This window comes from Ceratotherium simum, chromosome 29 (genome assembly GCF_057802395.1).
Source record: "Ceratotherium simum simum isolate JZ-2026a chromosome 29, ASM5780239v1, whole genome shotgun sequence".
Taxonomy (NCBI): domain Eukaryota; kingdom Metazoa; phylum Chordata; class Mammalia; order Perissodactyla; family Rhinocerotidae; genus Ceratotherium; species Ceratotherium simum.
This window is the reverse complement of record NC_141928.1, coordinates 925,511-942,851: the sequence shown is the minus strand read 5'-3', so window position 1 is coordinate 942,851 and position 17,341 is coordinate 925,511. Positions and strand designations below refer to the sequence as shown.

Here is a 17,341-nt window from a genome sequence, read left to right as displayed (position 1 = left end):
CAGACGCCCGAGACCCTCAGGTCAGGGCACATTCACAGGCTCTGACACCCCAAGGCCGAGCTGCATCCCGGCCGTCCTCCCAGCTTGTCTTGGAATAGAAAGTGGGCTCCGGGGACCCACAGCAGCCCCAGGAGACAACCAGAGGCTCCGGGACCCCCAATAAGCCGCTGTGTCAGCTGACAGGAGGACGTCCAGGTTCCAGGAATGTAAGTCATGATTCCAGTTTTCTCAGGAAGAAGGGAGGAGGCTCTCCCAGGACAGGATCACCTGAATCTCAGCACTGATTTCTTCTGACTTGTTCCTAACAGTGTCCTGATAAGAGCCACAGACAAGGAGCCCAGAGCCAGCGGAGGACCACCTGCTGCCCAGTGGCCACCCCGAGCACCTCATGAGGCCCCCAGACGTCCCGGGCCAGTCACACACCGGCCTCCATCATCAGCCTGGCTTGGAGCACGTCCAGCCAGCTGGGTGGACACCACACGGCCAAGGTCAAAGGAGGTGGATCTCCCAGGGCCAGGTCCTGCTGACAGGCGCCCTCGACGACAGGACGTGTCAGACCCCCGGGCGGTGCCCACTCAGGAGTCATCCCGCCTAGGCAGGGGCCCAGATGGGCAGTGGGTGAGCCTCGGTGTTGAACACGTAGGCGTCCAGGCTGAGCAGGTCCGGGTCGTCAGAGAAGAGCAGGTACAGGTACTTGAGTGTCTCCCCCAGGAAGAAGCTCTCCATCTTGTCCCTGGGCTGCGGACTGCGGGGATCCTGGACGTTGCTGATGGAAGAATAGCCGCCCGAGGGGACCTGCACAAGAGCCGAGGCCACAACGTCACAGCTGCAGGCACAGCTGGCTTCCCACTCCCAGGCTCAGCCCTTGGGAGGGGACCAGCCAGAGGCATAACCCCTGCCTCACTGCACCACGTACAGCCCCAGGAGAGGGTCTGGGGTGGAGGACACCAAGGTCAACAAGGGGACTGGCGGCCCTGGAGCTCAGCCACAGTTCCTCCAGAGACCCCTGGAGATGACAGCTCAAGTGACCAGATGGAAAGTGCCACATCCAGAACTCGGCAGAGGCCTCGCAAAGGCCCTGAGGTCACCCCACGGGTCCAGAACCCACCGCCTCACACACCACAGGGCAAAGGTCTATCTTGGCTCTGCCAGGGCAGGTGGTGGGCCCTGGGCAGGGCATGACATCCTCTGAGCCATGGCGCTGACTGTAAGACGGATGGCCAGGCCTGAGATGGCGGGGGCGGCATTGTGGTCACGGCACCCATCCTGGGGAGCAGTAGTCCCGAGGTCGCCCCTGGGTGGAAAGTGCTGCCCATGCCACACAGAGGGTCAAGGAGGGACACACTCTGTGCACATCAGGCCACTGTAGGGACCCTTTCCACACACACTGGTCCCTCAAGACAGGACTGAGGGATACCCCAGACACCAAGACCCTGGGTCACACGTGCCCTCAACTCTGAGGGAGAGGCTGAGGTGGGGCCCGGGGGGCTGGGGTGGGGCCTCCTCGGGGCCACAGGAGGCCCCGCCCTCCCCGATCCCAGCGCCCTCGCCCGGCCGGTGACCAGCGAGGAGCTGGGGACGCTGACGGGCAGCGAGCGTGGCTCACCCGCGTGTACGTGTTGAAGCTCTGCAGGAGCTCCCAGCCCCAGTCCTGGTACTTGCGGTCCCCCGTGAAGCGGTACAGGTAGAACAGGCTCTCCACCGTCTCGGGCCGTAGCAGGTTGTGCCTGTCGGCCAGCTGGGGAGAAGACAGACTCAGGTGAGCCCCCGTGGTGCCCCCACCCAGGCCCTGACCCCGGCCCCAGCTCACCTTGACCTGCACATCCTTTTGGGCCTTCTGGGGGTACAGGTTGAAGTGTACGATTTCGGGGCTCAGCCCTGTCTCCATCTGACGGTTCATCTGGTAGCAGGTGTCCATGAGGGCCCGGGCCAGCTCCATGTGGTCGGCGGGCAGGCCGTGGTGGGCGCCCAGGGCCAGCGTCCCTGGCAGGAAGCACACCAGGTGGTCCTGAAATCAGAGGGTCTCCTCACCACCGCTGAGCCTGAGGCCACACGAGCCTCAACACCGAGTCCAGCGCTATCTCAGGCCTCCCACATCCCCAGGAGCCACCAGGCCTGAGTGGTGTCCTTAACGTCCACAGCGCAGGAGCATGACCAGCGACTGAACTACAGGCCAAGCACTGGAATCAGTGTGGGCAGGGGAGATGCTGGCAGGAGGACACCCGCCTCCGGAGGAGCAAATGCTGACACAGGCCGTCCCCGACCCTCCGCCCCATAAACACCAAAGGAACACGGGCTGCAGGAGGGCGGGGTGGGGCCCTGGGGGAGGTGCCTGTGGCACGACACAGACCTCAGCTCCCCCTGCCATCACGGGGACAGCGTCTACCTGTGACAGCTCACCTCCATCGCCAGAATGTCATTGTTCTCGCCCAAGTCCAGACTCATGGAGCCATGAAGGAACAAGGACAAACGGGTGCGGTGCAAAGTCCCCCCAGGCTCCACCTGGACCAGGCACGTGCTCACCATCTTGGGGCTGAAGCGGCCATGGGCGAGCTCACCCACAAAGGTGAGCTTCCCGGGTTCGGATTTGCGCAGCAGGTGCCTCTTGATTCCCTCGACGGCTTCAAGGTAGTCTTCCCGTAACCTGTGCAGACCAGCAGGCCCTGTCTGCTCCGGCCAGGCCGGTGCACCGCCCCCAGTTATCCGGGGACAGACGCATAACTGGCAGCTGCCACGCACACACTAGGCCCCGAGGCCTGGCCCTGTCTGGGGCCGCACCACTGAGCCTGGGCGTGGTGGCCTGGGGCAAGGCAGCCCCTTGGGGCAGAGGGCAGGGCCTCCTGCTCCCTCAACAGGGCCTGTTCCTCTTAACCAGCCAAGACCAGCCTCTGCGGAGCCCCAGGACCCAACACGTCCACCTCGGTTGTCTGAACAACCGCCCAGATGGTGAAGCCCTTATCCATGCCCATGGGGGTCAGCCTGGAGCTGCCCCGGGGCTTCTGGTCACAGTCATCCCTGGGCTTGAGACTTTGGGCGATTCCAGTTCCCTTACGAGGGATACTTGTATTTTCTGATCGTACAGAACTGAGGTACAGTTCTCTACCTGGAGAGCGTACGTTTTTAGTGACAGAGTAATAAGAGGAAGGAGGCCCAGGTGTTCCTGGGGAGCGGAGAAGCAGAGCTGCCCCTACCCAGCCTTGAGGAAGACAACTCGGCGGGTGAGCTGGGGCCCCGCGGCCAGACCCGGACCCCCAGCCCTGTGTGGTGCTGACAAGCCACAGACTGCCGTGACCGTCTGGGCCCCGTCTGCTGCAAAAAGCCTGCACATTCCCCACGGAGGGGCCAAGACCGGGCCCGGCAGGGCCGCTGATTCTGCCCAGGAGCTTGGGACAAGCAGAGCCTCGGGGAGCCCCAGGGAGCCCGCCCAAGGCAGCAGAAACAGGCCTCACTGTGTCTCCTTCTTCCCGCCCTGGATCCACTGCTTCAGCAGGTACTCATAGTAGCTGTCGGCCCTGGCGCCCAAGGTGAACACTCCCATGTGGGTGAAGAGGCCGCTGTGCGTGTTGATGAACATGGGCACCAGCCCATCCTTCTTCCCAGACAGGGAGTGGATGTGCCTCACCACCTCCTCTGCAGCATCCTGGGGCAGACAAGGGCAGAGTGCGGGTGAGCGGGGGGCGCAGAGCTGCAGGCCAGCTGCAGAGACGGGCTGCGTGAGTCCCGCCACCCTCGTGACTGAAGGGTTCCCAGCAGAGGGGAGAGAAGGCTGGTCCTGGCCCACGGCATCCGTCAGCCACCTGCACCTGGCAGGGGTTTCTGAAGAATGGTCCACACCACACAGCAATCAGGTCCCTTCACTCAGATGTGGCCGCCTCGGGCCTGACGACAGGGCTGAACGCGCCCCCTCGACAGTCCAGCCCCCATTAAAAGAAGGCTGGATCTGAGACCACCGCCATGGTCCTCAGGACCTCCTGCCCGGGATGCCACCTGCTTCCACTTCCTGGAGGGAAGGCAGGCACGTCTGGTTCCGAGCCCAGGGTTGCTGCTAGAGACATCAGCTGCCTGGACTCCTCGTCCACCGGGTGAACTCCTATTCGTCCTTCAACACCCAACCAACCTCAGCTCCTCCAAGCTCACCTGTATGGCCCGGGCAGCACCACGTGTCTGTTCTCCCAAGGCTGTGTGTACGTTTTATCTCAGCGCTCAGAACCCTGCACCTGACTGATTTCCTGGTCTCTACCCGACACGTCCACCGACACCCATCTACAGCTTCCTCCGAGGCGGGGCCGCTTTATTCCTCTTTGTCTCCAGCAACTGTAGAGACCCGGCAACATGTGGGTGCCTGGCGGATGTCTTAGGAGCAAATGGCAGAAATGCCGAGTTTTGGCATTACAACTCAACAACAGAAAGACGGCTTCTCCAACCAATGAAGAGACGTGAGCACACATGTCTACACAGAAGATAAACAGGCCAATCGGCACATGGGAAGGTGCTGCCCATCATTCACCACTATCAAATCAAATCCTAAATGAGACACCATTACACACCCACTAGGCTGGTTACAATGGAAAAGACGGAAAGAGCAAGTGCTGGCGAGACCCTGGACAAGTGGAACCTTGTGCCCTGTTGGAACCTGTTTACAGGGCTCTATTCTTAACATCCCCGAGTCACAAACCACCGAAACGTTACAGCTGATGAGTGGATAACACGTGTGGCCCATCCACACAACGGGACACTGTGTGGCCGTAAACAGGAGATTCTGACACCTGGATGTGCCTTGAAACCATCACGCTCAGTGACAGAAGCCAGACACACACGGCCCATGTCGTAGGATTACATTTATGTCAAATGTTCAGGATAGAGAAATCTAGAGAGACAGGCCATTTGTGGGTCCAGGGGTAAAGGCATCGGAGAACGGGAGGATGGGTCCTGTTTTCTTTTTGGGGTGATGAAATAGTTCTGGAATTAGACTAGTGATGGTGGCAGACGTGCGAGTACACGGCAAAGTACATGTGGAAACGAAGAATTTCTTGATATGTGAATTCGCCCTCAATTTAAAAAAAAAAAGAAGAAAAAACCAATGGAATGGAATACCCAGTCTGGAAGTACCCTCCACGTACTGGAAGTTCACCCAGGAGAACAGCGACACTGCCAAGGGGCACCACGGATCAACACACAGAAACATTTCAGCAACGGGGCAGCAAGTTAGAAAAACTAAACGTGGATCCTGCCTTCACTCCACATACCATACGCCCATCACGTCACACACAGGGTGCCCGCGAGACAGCAACGCCGCTCCCAGCGGTCCACCGAGGACAGACGCCCACCTGAGCCCCACTGCCCGTTCCAGGTGCCACCACAGCGCCAGGGGAGGCCGACGGCCGGGACGACGGCAGTGTCACCAGCACAGAACTGGCTACGAAAATGCCAGCGTCTCACCACATCCAACACCACGCAGCCCTAACAGAGGAGGCCTACAGTGCGCTGGCACAGAGGAGGCCCCAAGACATACTGCCAGGTGGACTCAGGGCCACACAGGGCACTGCATGAGAAGCTGTCAGCTCTGTCAGGGCCCTAAGGACACAGACTGCACCAGGGCAGGGCTGGGGCAGAGGACTCACCCTGTAGCCAATGCCTTCCGTGCCTGTGCACCTGTTACCAATGAGGAAATGGGATTCTCTAACAAGTAATTTTAAAAAAGGACACAGGTCTTGGCCCAGGGTCAATGTCCACACAAACCTGCACTTACTGCGCTGAGCAGTGAGCGCTCCCACAGGAAACCCCGTTCCAGCCAGAATCCCAGCCCCTCCGTACCTGAAATTTCTTTACTCCCGTGAGACGAGAGAGCTCTCGGAACTCCAGCTGAATGCTCGTCACCTCGGCCACCGTGCTGTCAGAGGTCCAGCGGGGCGGGTGGGCCACTCCAGTGCCGATGTTCACATCGGAGTACGGAATCTTGGAGGGCGTCTGGAACGCAGGCATTAGGCGATTTCCAAAATCTTCCTGATACACAACACAGCGAGGAATCAATGTTTCCTGTCACACAGTGGCCTTTGTTTCACGGTGCAAAGCCGTCACCCATTTTCATCCAGTTGAGTGGAGAGACATGAGTTTGCTGGCTTCATGCGGCCCCAACACTCAAAGCAGCAGAAGTGAGCTGGACTCACTCAGCTCTGAGCGGATTTTCCTGCTGGCTGTGGTGGCAGTAAGCAGTACTGCCTCAGCTCACACCCCCACAGAAACAGAGATGGAAATGAACTGGAGAAGGGAAAATAGGAAACCTCCACCCTCAGGGCCCCTCGAGCAAGGACATGCTGCTTGACCACCCGAGCCTCATCTCCCTGCAGGGCACCTGCCAGCCCGGCGCCAGGACACTCACGGCTTTCTTCAGGAAGAGGTCGTCCCCAGACAGGTGGTAGGCACCCAGGAGCCCCCCCAGGATGCGGATTGTGCTCTCAAACAGGTTGACGTCCACGTCTCTCTGAAACACTAACTTCTTGGACACCCACTCCCTGGCTTCTTTAAATTCTGTGACATGAAACAGTAGAGGGTCAGGAACAAATAGTCCTGGCATTCCTGTGTGATCTGTCTCTCCTGGGTGTTAACTTGAAAAGCCTCAATACAAGTTTATTCAGGAGTAGCGAAAAGAATTATAATTCAGGATGTGCATGGTGAGCCACAGGCCAGCCTGGAGAGCAAGGAGGGAGCTGCATTTATAGAGAAACGGGGAGAGGGTGGCACTGCTCAAAAGGAAAGTCCATAGGGGGAGAAACAGATCAGGGCGGCAATGGCTTCTCATTGGCTGAGCTGCGGTGTTTCTCATTGGCTGACCTTAGGCATTTCTGATTGGCTGAGCTGAGGTGTTTCTGATTGGCTGAGCTGCGGTGTTTCTGATTGGCTGGGCTGTTGCTAAGTGGGGAGAGAAGTCTTCCCTCGGTAGTAAAGTAGTTGTTCTTCCTGTTTGGGGTGATTGACAAGGTGTGATGGGGCGAGTGCGCCCCCTGCAGGCCTTCCCTGTCCAGTTTAGCTGATGTTTCTGTTATTAATTTCCACATATGACCTTTTTGATCAAGATCTTTGTCTGAAAGCATCACTGATCAGCAGTCGGGTTCTCTGCAGGTAGTGGTCATGTCCCTCAGTGCCAGGAAGAACCTTTCCTGGTTATTGTCTCTTTTGTTGGAGGTCAAGTACATGGTGTTTGGAAACCATTTAGGCCACATTTGAGTAACAAGGAAGGTTAGGAGGGAGAACTCTCAGGCATTTCCCATCTAAAGTCTATGTTTCTCCAAGGTCTCAGGTATTGGAGATCATCTCGAAGTGCTGAGCCAGCATCACCTTATTGGGCACATCATTTTTACAGAAGTTTAACAGGCAATAGCTACCGAACTTCACAAGTATACAGAGTGAGATTAAGAGCAAAACCATAAGCCCAGTTTGCAGGACAGTTCTAAACCAGGAGCCCAGACCTGTAGGTAACCAGCTGAACAAATCAAAGGACTGTGGATTGTTAGGTGACATTTGTTGTAGCCAATGTGTGTGCTCTCTAATCTTCTGTAACTGGGTTTCTACTTCCCCAAAGGCATTTATCCACGTGCAACAGGAGGTGTTGCTTGGCAAGTAGTCAAGGGCTATGATTATCTCAAACTACCTTGAACGATGAGTTAAGGTAATTTCAGCTGAGCTGAAATTGCTTTCGCTGTGGAGTCGGCCGATTCTTCTAGTGTCAGGGAGAGCAATAACGTTTGTTTGTTAACACTCACTCTGATCCACAAGAAGAAAGCTCTTTCTTTGGAGGCAAACCCAGAGTCACATACACCTCCTGGGAGTTGTCATTTAGGGCAACTATGGAGACTCAGTGGGAGAGATCCGTGAAAGGTCTTTGGTTGTTCAGAGAACAGGACAGTGAATATGGCAAGGGCACGCTGTCCTTGTGTTCTCCCACTGTCAAGGCAATGAGTTGCTCAAGCATAAAGGCCATTACTGAAACCTCCACAGATGAAGATGTAACGAGGGGTGTACATAAGGCTCCCGCATAAGTGACATCATCTATAGACTCATTCATCAGCATAGAGGCGTTAGCATTATATAACCAAGGCTCAGACACTATGTTGTTATGTACCAAGAGGTTGCCTAGATACGTGGACGTGTTCAGAATTACATAAGTGACTCCATCTACATTGATGGTCCCACAAAAATTTTCATACAATTATTTAAAATATCTTGTCTTCTCCACCCAAGGCTGGGTCAAATTAAAGCAAGAAATGAGTTTAGGTGGACTTAGCACTCTGACTCAGTAAAACAGCAATTTAGACAAACAATGGTGTCTGGAATCCCAGTGAAATTACTTGCAGGGTGTACTAAGGGGTCGTTACTGTCTTGGCCAGACCAAGATTTCTGATGGCAAATCCAGCAATTAGCGAGGTTTCTCCCTTTTGCGAGGGATTGGGAAATGCAGACAAGAGCACTGTCCTTCAGGAAAGAGAGAGAGAAAATAGAGCGAGAAACAACAGTGGGAAGAGGGTGTACAGGGCTGGTCCAGTCCTCTTGGGAAAGCTGCCTGCCTCAGATGTTGGCTGCTTCAGATCCCGGTGAGTTTTCTCTTCAGATCACTGGAGGGAGTGCAGGTCCACTCAGGGTTTGGTGCCTTCTTTACGTGTGACACGGGGTTCCAGGAGTCCACTCCCTGGAGTCTGGCAGCACAAGGGTTAGTCAGCAGCCCTTCCAGTGAGGCTGGAGAGAATCCTTTCGGAGGTGTCTTTTCCAGTAAACAAAATCTTCAGGTTGGAGAGTGTGATGCTTAAGGCCTTCATCTCCTGCGAGTGCACCATGAAAAGATTGCTCTACAAAAGTGTGGTTATTTTTAACAGAAGCAATTAGGGCTTTACGATACTGAACTTTGTCTCCCTATACCGAGGGTCGAGAGAAGCAGGTGCCAAGTGTACTGGGTGATCTGCGATCATTTCAAAGGCTGAGAGTTTATGAGTTCCTGAGATTTAGGAGGACCAATGGAAGTGCTTTTGGCCAGGGTGTCTGAAGGGTTTCTACAAACTTTGCTTATTGAGTCTTAACACTGTTAGTACGTTTGACCAGCCCAGGGGATTGAGGATGATCAGCACAGTGAAAACGCTGCAGAGCTGGCCAAACAGCACAGACCTGTCAAAGCACTTGACCTGTGAAATGAGTTTCTGGGTCACTACGATATTTGAGGGGGGCTCCCTCGGTGGGGATAAACTCTTCTAACAGAATTTTAGCCACAGAAGAAGTAGCCAGTCTACAAAGGAAAGCTTCAGTCCAGTGAGAAAAGATACAGACCATGACCGAGACATATTTATATCCATGAGACAAGAAGAGCTGTATAAAATCCATTTACCATTCGAATGGTCCATTGGGCAATTTAAAGTATCTGGGAACCGTGTGGACAGGTTTTCCTGAATTGTATTTTGGGCAGGTGGGGAAAACGAATAGGTACTTTTTGCAACTTTATTAATATTTTCCCAGCAGCATTGGTGCATAAAGCTTACCATGGTTTTTCTGCGGACCAATGCTTCAGGGCATGTACAGTGGTTAGTAATGGGAAGTTTACAGTTTCTGGTGGGACTGGGTTGTTATTTGGCCCAAACCAGAGCCTTCTCTTTTCATCAAACCAACAATTGTTGAATTTCCAATTCTGTTTTTCCTTTTCAAAAGCCAATTGTTGGGCTTCTCTAGCCAGTTTTTCCAGGCTCTCATTCGGAGAAACATCCCTTTGGGCCATGACAACAGTTTTGCTGCTATTTGCTCCTTTAAGAGCAGCATTCTCTGCAGAAGTGTCAGCAAGGTGATCTCCCCTAGCCTCCAGAGGGTCACTTTTAGAATGCCCTCGGGTCTTAGTAATAGCTGAGGCAGCAGATAAGAGTATTGCATCCAGTAGTTCCCGAACATCAAGACTGTTTTTAATTTTATCGCCACTGGAAGTGAGGAAACCACATTGCTTCCACAGCATCCCCAAATCATGGGCTACCCTGAAAGTGTACCTGCTGTTAGCACAAATGTTGGCAGTCTTGCCTTTTGGCGGGGGTACAGGCCCACGTAAGTGCATATAATTCGGCTTATTGGGTCATAGTAGCCGAGGGCAAAGGTGCCACTCCAATCACATCAAAAGGCATTGATGTCGCCTATCCAGCACAATATTTACCATTGTCACTCTTTATTTTTTTTATAATTTTATTTATTTATTTTTCCCCCAAAGCCCCAGTAGATAGTTGTATGTCATAGCTGTACATCCTTCTAGTTACTGTATGTGGGACGCGGCCTCAGCATGGCCGGAGAAGCGGTGCGTCGGTGCGCGCCCGGGATCCGAACCCAGGCCGCCAGCAGCGGAGCGCGCGCACTTAACTGCTAAGCCACGGGGCCGGCCCTGTCACTCTTTAAATAAGACCCATCAGTAAGCCGTGAGATGTCAGCGTTACTTGGAGGAGTTTCTTGTAGGTGGTCATGGGGTCAGGAGGGGTCTGTCAGTGTTAGGCAGTCGTGGGGACCATCATCGGTAGCAGAAGAGAGAAGGGTGGCAGGGTTAAGGTTACTGCAGTGAGAAAGGGTTATGTGAGGAGCAGTTAGTAAGAGGATCTCATGAGAGGTGAGATGGCTGGCTGAAAGATGTTGCGTGTGGTGAGAGTTTAGGAGGGCCTCCACTGCATGGGGTACAAAATGCTTAAAGGGGATCCCACAACTATTTCCTTGCTGGCCTTAACCCAAAGGGCGGTGGCAGGAACGGCTCTAAGGCAGGGAGGGTCTCTTTGCACTACAGGGTCCAGTTGCCGGCTAGAGTACCAGCCAGTCGATGGTGGTGCCTGGGTTTTCCCGTAAGCACCTGAGGACACCTCCTTCCTTCTCATACACAAAGAGGAGAAAGGGGAGCTCGCAGTGTGGGTGTCCAAAGGCAGGGGGGTTTATGAAGCTCTCCCTTAAGGCTTTGAAGGCTGTGCCATCCTGTTCTCTCCACAAGGTTGGGGAGATCAGGATTATTGTTTCCTATATTTTATGTTGGCCATAAAAGAAAAATTTGGAATCCAATTTCAGCAGTAGCCAGCCAGCCCACGACAACCTCATAGCTGACACTTAGTTTGCGGTTTGGGGAAGCTCAGGACACCAAGAAGCCTGTCTGGATCAGGGTGTAGCCCTCATTCTAAATACTGAACCGGGGTTTGGACAAACTGCAGTTTCTCCTTGGTGACCTTGTGTCTCTCTAGGGCTAAAAGCCTTAGTAAGTGGATGCTGTCTTCCTGGGAGGAGGCCTGAGAGGGAGAGCAAAGAAGCAAATCATCTACACACTGTAACAAAGCAGAACCTCTAAGAAACTGTGCATCATCCATATCTGCCTTCAGGATTTATGGAAAGGACACTCAGGAAAGCCCTGAGGCATCACCGTCCAGGTGAATTGCTTTCCTTCCCAAGTGAAAGTGAAGAGGAACTGGCTGTCCTCACCACCCAGACACTAAAGAACGTGCTGCACAGAGCAGTCGTGGTAAAGAGTTTGCTCTCAGGTGGGATAGAGGGCAGCAGCGTAGGAGGGCCTGGAACAACCGGGTGCTGAGGGATGACAATGTTATTGATCTCTTGGAGGTCCTGGACGATCTCCATCCACTGGGTTTTCTTACAGGGTAATCAGAGTGTGACAGGGACAGGTACAGGGGATAAGGGAGCCTTAGGCCTTACAATCTTCTATTACTGGCCCAATGCCCCAGAGAGCTTCTTTATTTATAGGGTATTGATTAATTTTAGACAAAGGCTTTGAAGGATTTGTTTTAATTTTGATAAGATGTGCACTATGGATTCTGCCAATATCAGTTGCAGACTTTGCCCATAAGCAGGGTCATAATTAATCTAATAGGGATCAATGGCTAGTGTCCTTAAAATTAGTTTTAATGTCGTCAGAGATGGAGCAAATAAGAGATGTTGAAGGGTCATTTAATTCACCTAGTTGGCCATTTTGGTTGCTGCTATCACTGCTGCTATCAAATTCTAGAATCCCACCCCACCCCCCTTTTTGGAGAGAGAAACACCAGCATGGTATTTCTCTAGGAAATCTCAGCCCAAAAGATGAATAGGAGTGGAGGAACTTAGGGGAAGAGCGTGAGAGTCCCTCAGAGGGCCCAAACAAAAGGGGGTGGTTTAGAGACAGGACTATTGGGGTTTGAGACCCCACTGTCTGAGCTATTCAGTTCTCCGAGGCAGGGGCTGTTTGATCACAGTGGGGTTGAGCACCAAGACTGTAGCTCTAGTGTCAATAAGTCCAGGGAAAGATTCATTCCCAATCTGGAGAGTGGTTTCCCCACGTTGATTAAGGGAAAGGATTGGGAAGAGCCGCTGTGGTTAATCAGAGCCCCGTCATTGGGGATCAGGAGGACATTGGAAGGATCAGTTGGGGGGCTGAGAACCCTTGGAGTTTCTTAGCTTGGGGCAGTCCTTTTCCCAATGTCCTGGCTTTTTACAGAAATGACAGAGACCAGAAAATTTCTGGTTCCATCCAGAGGCCTCCATTTGTTGGAGATGAACATTTAGGATTTTTGTGGTCTTTTATTCTAGTGAAATCATCTTGGATGCAAGCGAACTGATTTGCCAAATTTACCAAATCTGGAGTGGACGTGGTCTCCCACTCCTCTGAGTCCTCTTCACCAAGAAGGAAAGATCCCAGTTCAGCCCATTAAACAAATATAGAATTAAAAGCAACCCGAGTGGATTTAGCTTCCATGGGGAGGCCAGAATTTTCTTTGAAAGAGATCTGAAGTCAATTAAAATAGGCATGAACAGGTTCAGCAGGCTTTTGCACACAAGCCTGAATTTTGTTCCAATCGACAGGCTTGGGAAAGGCAACTGGGACTGCTTGGTGGAGTTTTCCAGGAAGTGTTCTAGCCTCTTGCCAAAAGTTAGCATTTATTTTTCTAAATCTCTTTCAGGATGTTACCATCGGGCAAGTTTCATCCAGTGTTGGGCCTGGCCTTCCCCAACAGGCACGTGAACTAGCCGATATAAATCTGAAAACCCCAGTTGGTAGGTCTGAATGAGTATGTTAAATTCATCAGCTAATCTAGAAGGGTCCTTTGTTGCCTTTGGTCATTATCAAAGGCTCACAATTCAGCTTTAGTCCAGGAAACATGAGGAACCTGAGGTTTTTTTAGATCCTTAGAAGGTTTAACTTTAAAAGGGAAGGTTCTAACGGGTTCAGAAGAAGGGGCAAGGGTAGGTTCAGAGGAGAAAGGAAGTTCGGCAAGAAAATTTGAGTGGGGGAGCAGAGAGTAGAGAAGAGGGGGGTGGTGCAGAAGGGACAGAGGAAGATGGCGATGGGGACAGAGACTGGGCATAAGAAAGCTGCTAGGGCAGAGCCTGAGACAAAGGAGTCTGGGGAGACAAACAAGATGGCCCCTGAGACAGAGGAAGGGGGAGGGGAGCAGGAGGCTTCAGAAACCATTTTGCTCTCCCTCAGTTTTTTAGTTGTTTCAGCTGATTTAGACAAAGTATGTTGTAGTGAGTCGATTTTAGAGCTTTGTGCATATCCAGATGCCTCCAGGCACCAATGAAAATAGACACACCATTCGTTTTACTTAATTTTAGAGCTGCGGTCTTCCAATTTGGTTTTAAGACAAGTGATTTTGGGGAGATCCAAAGTTCCCCATAATGGCCATTGCAACTCTGGACTGCTTTTGGTCTGTTTGACCCACTTAGTTAAAAATGCACATGTAGGGGGCCCAAAGTTCTTAAACATAAACTTGGCTGGGGTCCCTGAAGGAGGGCTGCCCTCAGAACATTTAGATGACTGGGATCCCATTTCTGAAATTTCCTCTGAAAACCCAAGGAAGTTGCTAGCGTCCTAGACCTGATCCCAAAAGGAATCTAAAAATAAAAGAAAGCTGCCGGATTCCCAGCCTTGATTCCAAAAGGAATCTGAAAACCAAAGAAAAACTGGATTCTCAGCAAGCTTGAGCCCCAGAAGGAACTGCGCTACGTTCAGAAAACAACTGAGAACTCACCGAGGACGACCCCTTGAACCCAAGGACAGAGGCTTGAACCTGGAGGACAAGGTCCCTCTCCTGAGATGACAAAGCCTCTCTGGATCCTGAGTAAAGTGCGAGACCCCAGACTGCAAGGAGAGCGGAGCTCAGAATCCAAGAGGAGACTCACCAAACCGAAAGCAGGCGACACCCCACAGAATGATGAGCACAAGGGGCCCAGTGTGGGTACCTCGTTTGATTCTGGGGGGTCACTGTTTCTCGAGGGTTGCATCCTTTGGAGCCCACTTTTCTGACACCAAATATATTAACTTGAAAAGCCTCAAAACAAGGCTTTTTTAATTCAAGAATAGCCAAAAGATTTGCAATTCAAGATGCACCTCCTATGGCAAACCATAGGCAAATCTAACAAACAACATAGGGAGCTGCTCTTATAGAGAAAAGGGGGAGAGGGAGAGGCTGCCCTAAAGGGAAGTCCATTCGGGGAGAGAAACAGATCAGGGCCGCAAAGGCTTCTCACGAGCCCAGCTGTGGCATTTCTGATTGGTTGAGCTGAGGAATTACTTATGGGCTGAGCTGCAGTGTCTCTGATTGGCTGAGCTGAGGCGTTTCTGATTGGCTGAGCTGAGGAATTACTTATGGGCTGAGCTGCAGTGTCTCTGATTGGCTGAGCTGAGGCGTTTCTGATTGGCTGAGCTGAGGAATTACTTATGGGCTGAGCTGCAGTGTCTCTGATTGGCTGAGCTGAGGTGTTTCTGATTGGCTGAGCTGTGACGTTTCGGATTGGCTGGGCTGTTGCCCGGTGAGGAGAGGGGTCTTTTCTCAGTAGTAAGTAGTGGTACTTCCTGTTTAGAGTGATTGAGACGTGTGATGGGGGCGACAGCGCCACCTGCAGGCCTTCCCCGGCCAGATTAGTGGAGGTTTCTTCATTAAGTTTCACAGGTGCTGCATGCGTTCTTGCGCCCATCCTTCTCCCACACGGTTTCCCTCTCATTGCCTAGTGCAAGGGGGTGAGGCCTATCAACTCCGCAGAGGAAAAGGAGCCAGCACGCAGGCACGGCGAGCCATGCAGTGTCAGCACGAATGGTCCACAGTCAGAGGCCACCACACAAAGGACCACGTGAGAGATTCAGGGGTAGTCTTCAGCCTATTCACAAAACTTACAACGGTGTTTAAAATATCAATTTAGAAATAACTAAAAACACATAATCCCAATTTAAGCCCATCTGTGTGGCATAAGGAGGCCGTCAGGGAGAGATTCAGGAGCTGGCAACTACATCAGATCACGTGTCACCTCCCGCCATGGAGCCCCGACCGACTGCAACAGAAACACAGGCTGCAAATGGCCCTGGACGCCTGCCCAGGGTCCACGCTCAGCTCTCAGCAGGGGGCGTAGGGGACAGCTGTCCTGAGCGTCCCCGGGGCGCCTGGACGTAAGGTGACAAAGGAACCGCCCAGCAGGTCCACTCCATGGTCAGATGTAAACAGCAGTGTGGACTCCCGTGGGTGCGGCTCGCAGCCCTGCCCGAGCGTCACACACAGAGAACTAGCCCATGCTAGGGATCGAGCAGATACCTTTTTTCAGACCCAAAATCCACATGGTGTCCAGGGCGTCAATCAGAGTGAGGCCGAGGCCAAACCACTCACTGAAGGACCGGGACACAGGCTTCAGCTCGTCGTGGCCCCAGGCGAACTTGCGGTATCCGGTCCAAGCGTGGCGGAAGGCCTCGATCACGGCCTGCTGACGCTCGTTCGGGGAGGCTGGAAGGAGGGAAGCAGGTCATGGGGACCTGGTCCTGGTCAGGGCTCAGACAGAGACCCCCTATGGCCCCAAAGTGAGTGACCCTGACACACGCAACACTGTCTGGGCCCACAGGGCAGCAGTGGACAGCAGGGAAGGTCGGGCACAGCACCGAAGGTCAGATCCTCACACCTGGACACAGCCACCAAGGCAGCGAGGCCTCTGGGGACTGCACACGACAGCCTGGACTCTCGTCCGCCTGGCCTGGGCCCATCCACATCCACCAGGGGCTGGGCAGGTATGACCCTCTGGGGCCGCAGGGAGCACGCTGTGAGCAAAGGCATCTGAGGCAGCAGCCCAGCGTCGTGGATCACGTGGCTGCGTGCGCACTCCGTCCGGGTTTGGGAATGTCAAATGTGACGGGCTGGGGACTCGAGGAGAGCCCCTGATCTCAGAGGTCCCCACGTTCTGCCACAGCAGCTCCAGGTGTCATCAAGGAGGAAACACCGTGGAGCAGATACACTCAGGCCCCTCTGTGGCCTTTCCAGGGCGCCCCCAGGATGATTCGGGGAGACGTCGTCTCTCCACACGTGGGAGGACCACATACAACCACAGGGTTCTGGTGTGGATGAAAACCTGTGTCCTGTGTCCACGGCCTCACACACACGTCCTCTCAGTGTGGTGTGACACCTATTGTGTGGACGGCCATGGCTGTGCCATCCAGTCTTAATGCCCCAAGATTGCTCAGTGTCCCCCACATGCCTGGCTGCACGTCCTGGCCCTGGGCTCCCTCGTCCTTCCATCAGAGGCACCAGCAGCAGGAAGGAGGGTCACAGCCTGAGCCCCGGACTCAGCTGACCTGGCGCAAGACCCCACACACGAGGCAGATGGCCTTGGCAGGCACTGACCTAACCCCAGTTTCTGTCTGTGTAATGGGGATCCGAGAGACGGGCTACCTCAAAGGGCACCGTCAGAACAAGGCAGATGGGCTGCACACACCTTACAAGGCACCAGCGCCCAGGAGGCCCTCAACCACTGGTGCCAGAACACAGGGACCCCACAGAGCTGCCCGAACCCGCCAGGCCAGGGGAGACGCTGTGTGTCACATTCCTAGGCCCCTGGTGGCCCAGACACAGGCAGGGACACGAGCTCCCCCGCACACGCACTCCTCCTGTGGCTACAACATGGGACACAGGACGACGGGCCATCAAGGAGCCACAGGTCGTCACCAAAGCTCTAAAGGCCCTGTGACCCCAAGGACCTGGGCCCACCTGGGTGAGGAAGGATGACCAGCATGCAGAGGGACAGCAGCGCTGCACCGCACACCCAGGACAATCTATGCCTGTCTACACGCCCTCTCAGTCAGAATGTCCAGGTAAGGCCCGGGAAGGCTTGGTGGGGCCTTACCTGGTTGGTTCTGAATCCTGGCGGCCTGCGAGGAAGGCTTGGTGGGGGCGTCTGCCTTTCTGGAAGGGAGTTCAGTGCCCTGCTCTGGCTCGATCACTGCTCCCCTCCAGCTTCAAGGAGAGAAGGAAGGGCAGTCAGCCAGCGCAGGACACAGATCCAAATGTCCCGGGGTCACTGCCCAGCTGGGGCTCAGCCTCGCCCTCCATGC

The 17,341-nt window shown here is 53.8% G+C and overlaps 1 protein-coding gene across 1 annotated transcript in view; it reads right to left on the bottom strand.

The window, feature by feature from the left end:
* Positions 1 to 246: 246 nt before the first annotated feature.
* The window catches only part of LOC106800779 (endoplasmic reticulum mannosyl-oligosaccharide 1,2-alpha-mannosidase-like), a 32,788-nt gene continuing 15,693 nt past the window's right edge, over positions 247 to 17,341 (bottom strand). The window contains exons 10-17 of the mRNA XM_087419598.1: positions 17,134 to 17,243; positions 15,561 to 15,746; positions 6,380 to 6,528; positions 5,815 to 6,003; positions 3,450 to 3,640; positions 2,524 to 2,644; positions 1,607 to 2,008; positions 247 to 795 (exon numbers count right to left, since the gene is read on the bottom strand). Of these exons, the coding sequence (XP_087275724.1) occupies positions 592 to 795; positions 1,607 to 2,008; positions 2,524 to 2,644; positions 3,450 to 3,640; positions 5,815 to 6,003; positions 6,380 to 6,528; positions 15,561 to 15,746; positions 17,134 to 17,243 (1,552 nt within the window). The 3' untranslated portion in view covers positions 247 to 591. The remainder of the gene's footprint in view (positions 796 to 1,606; positions 2,009 to 2,523; positions 2,645 to 3,449; positions 3,641 to 5,814; positions 6,004 to 6,379; positions 6,529 to 15,560; positions 15,747 to 17,133; positions 17,244 to 17,341) is intronic.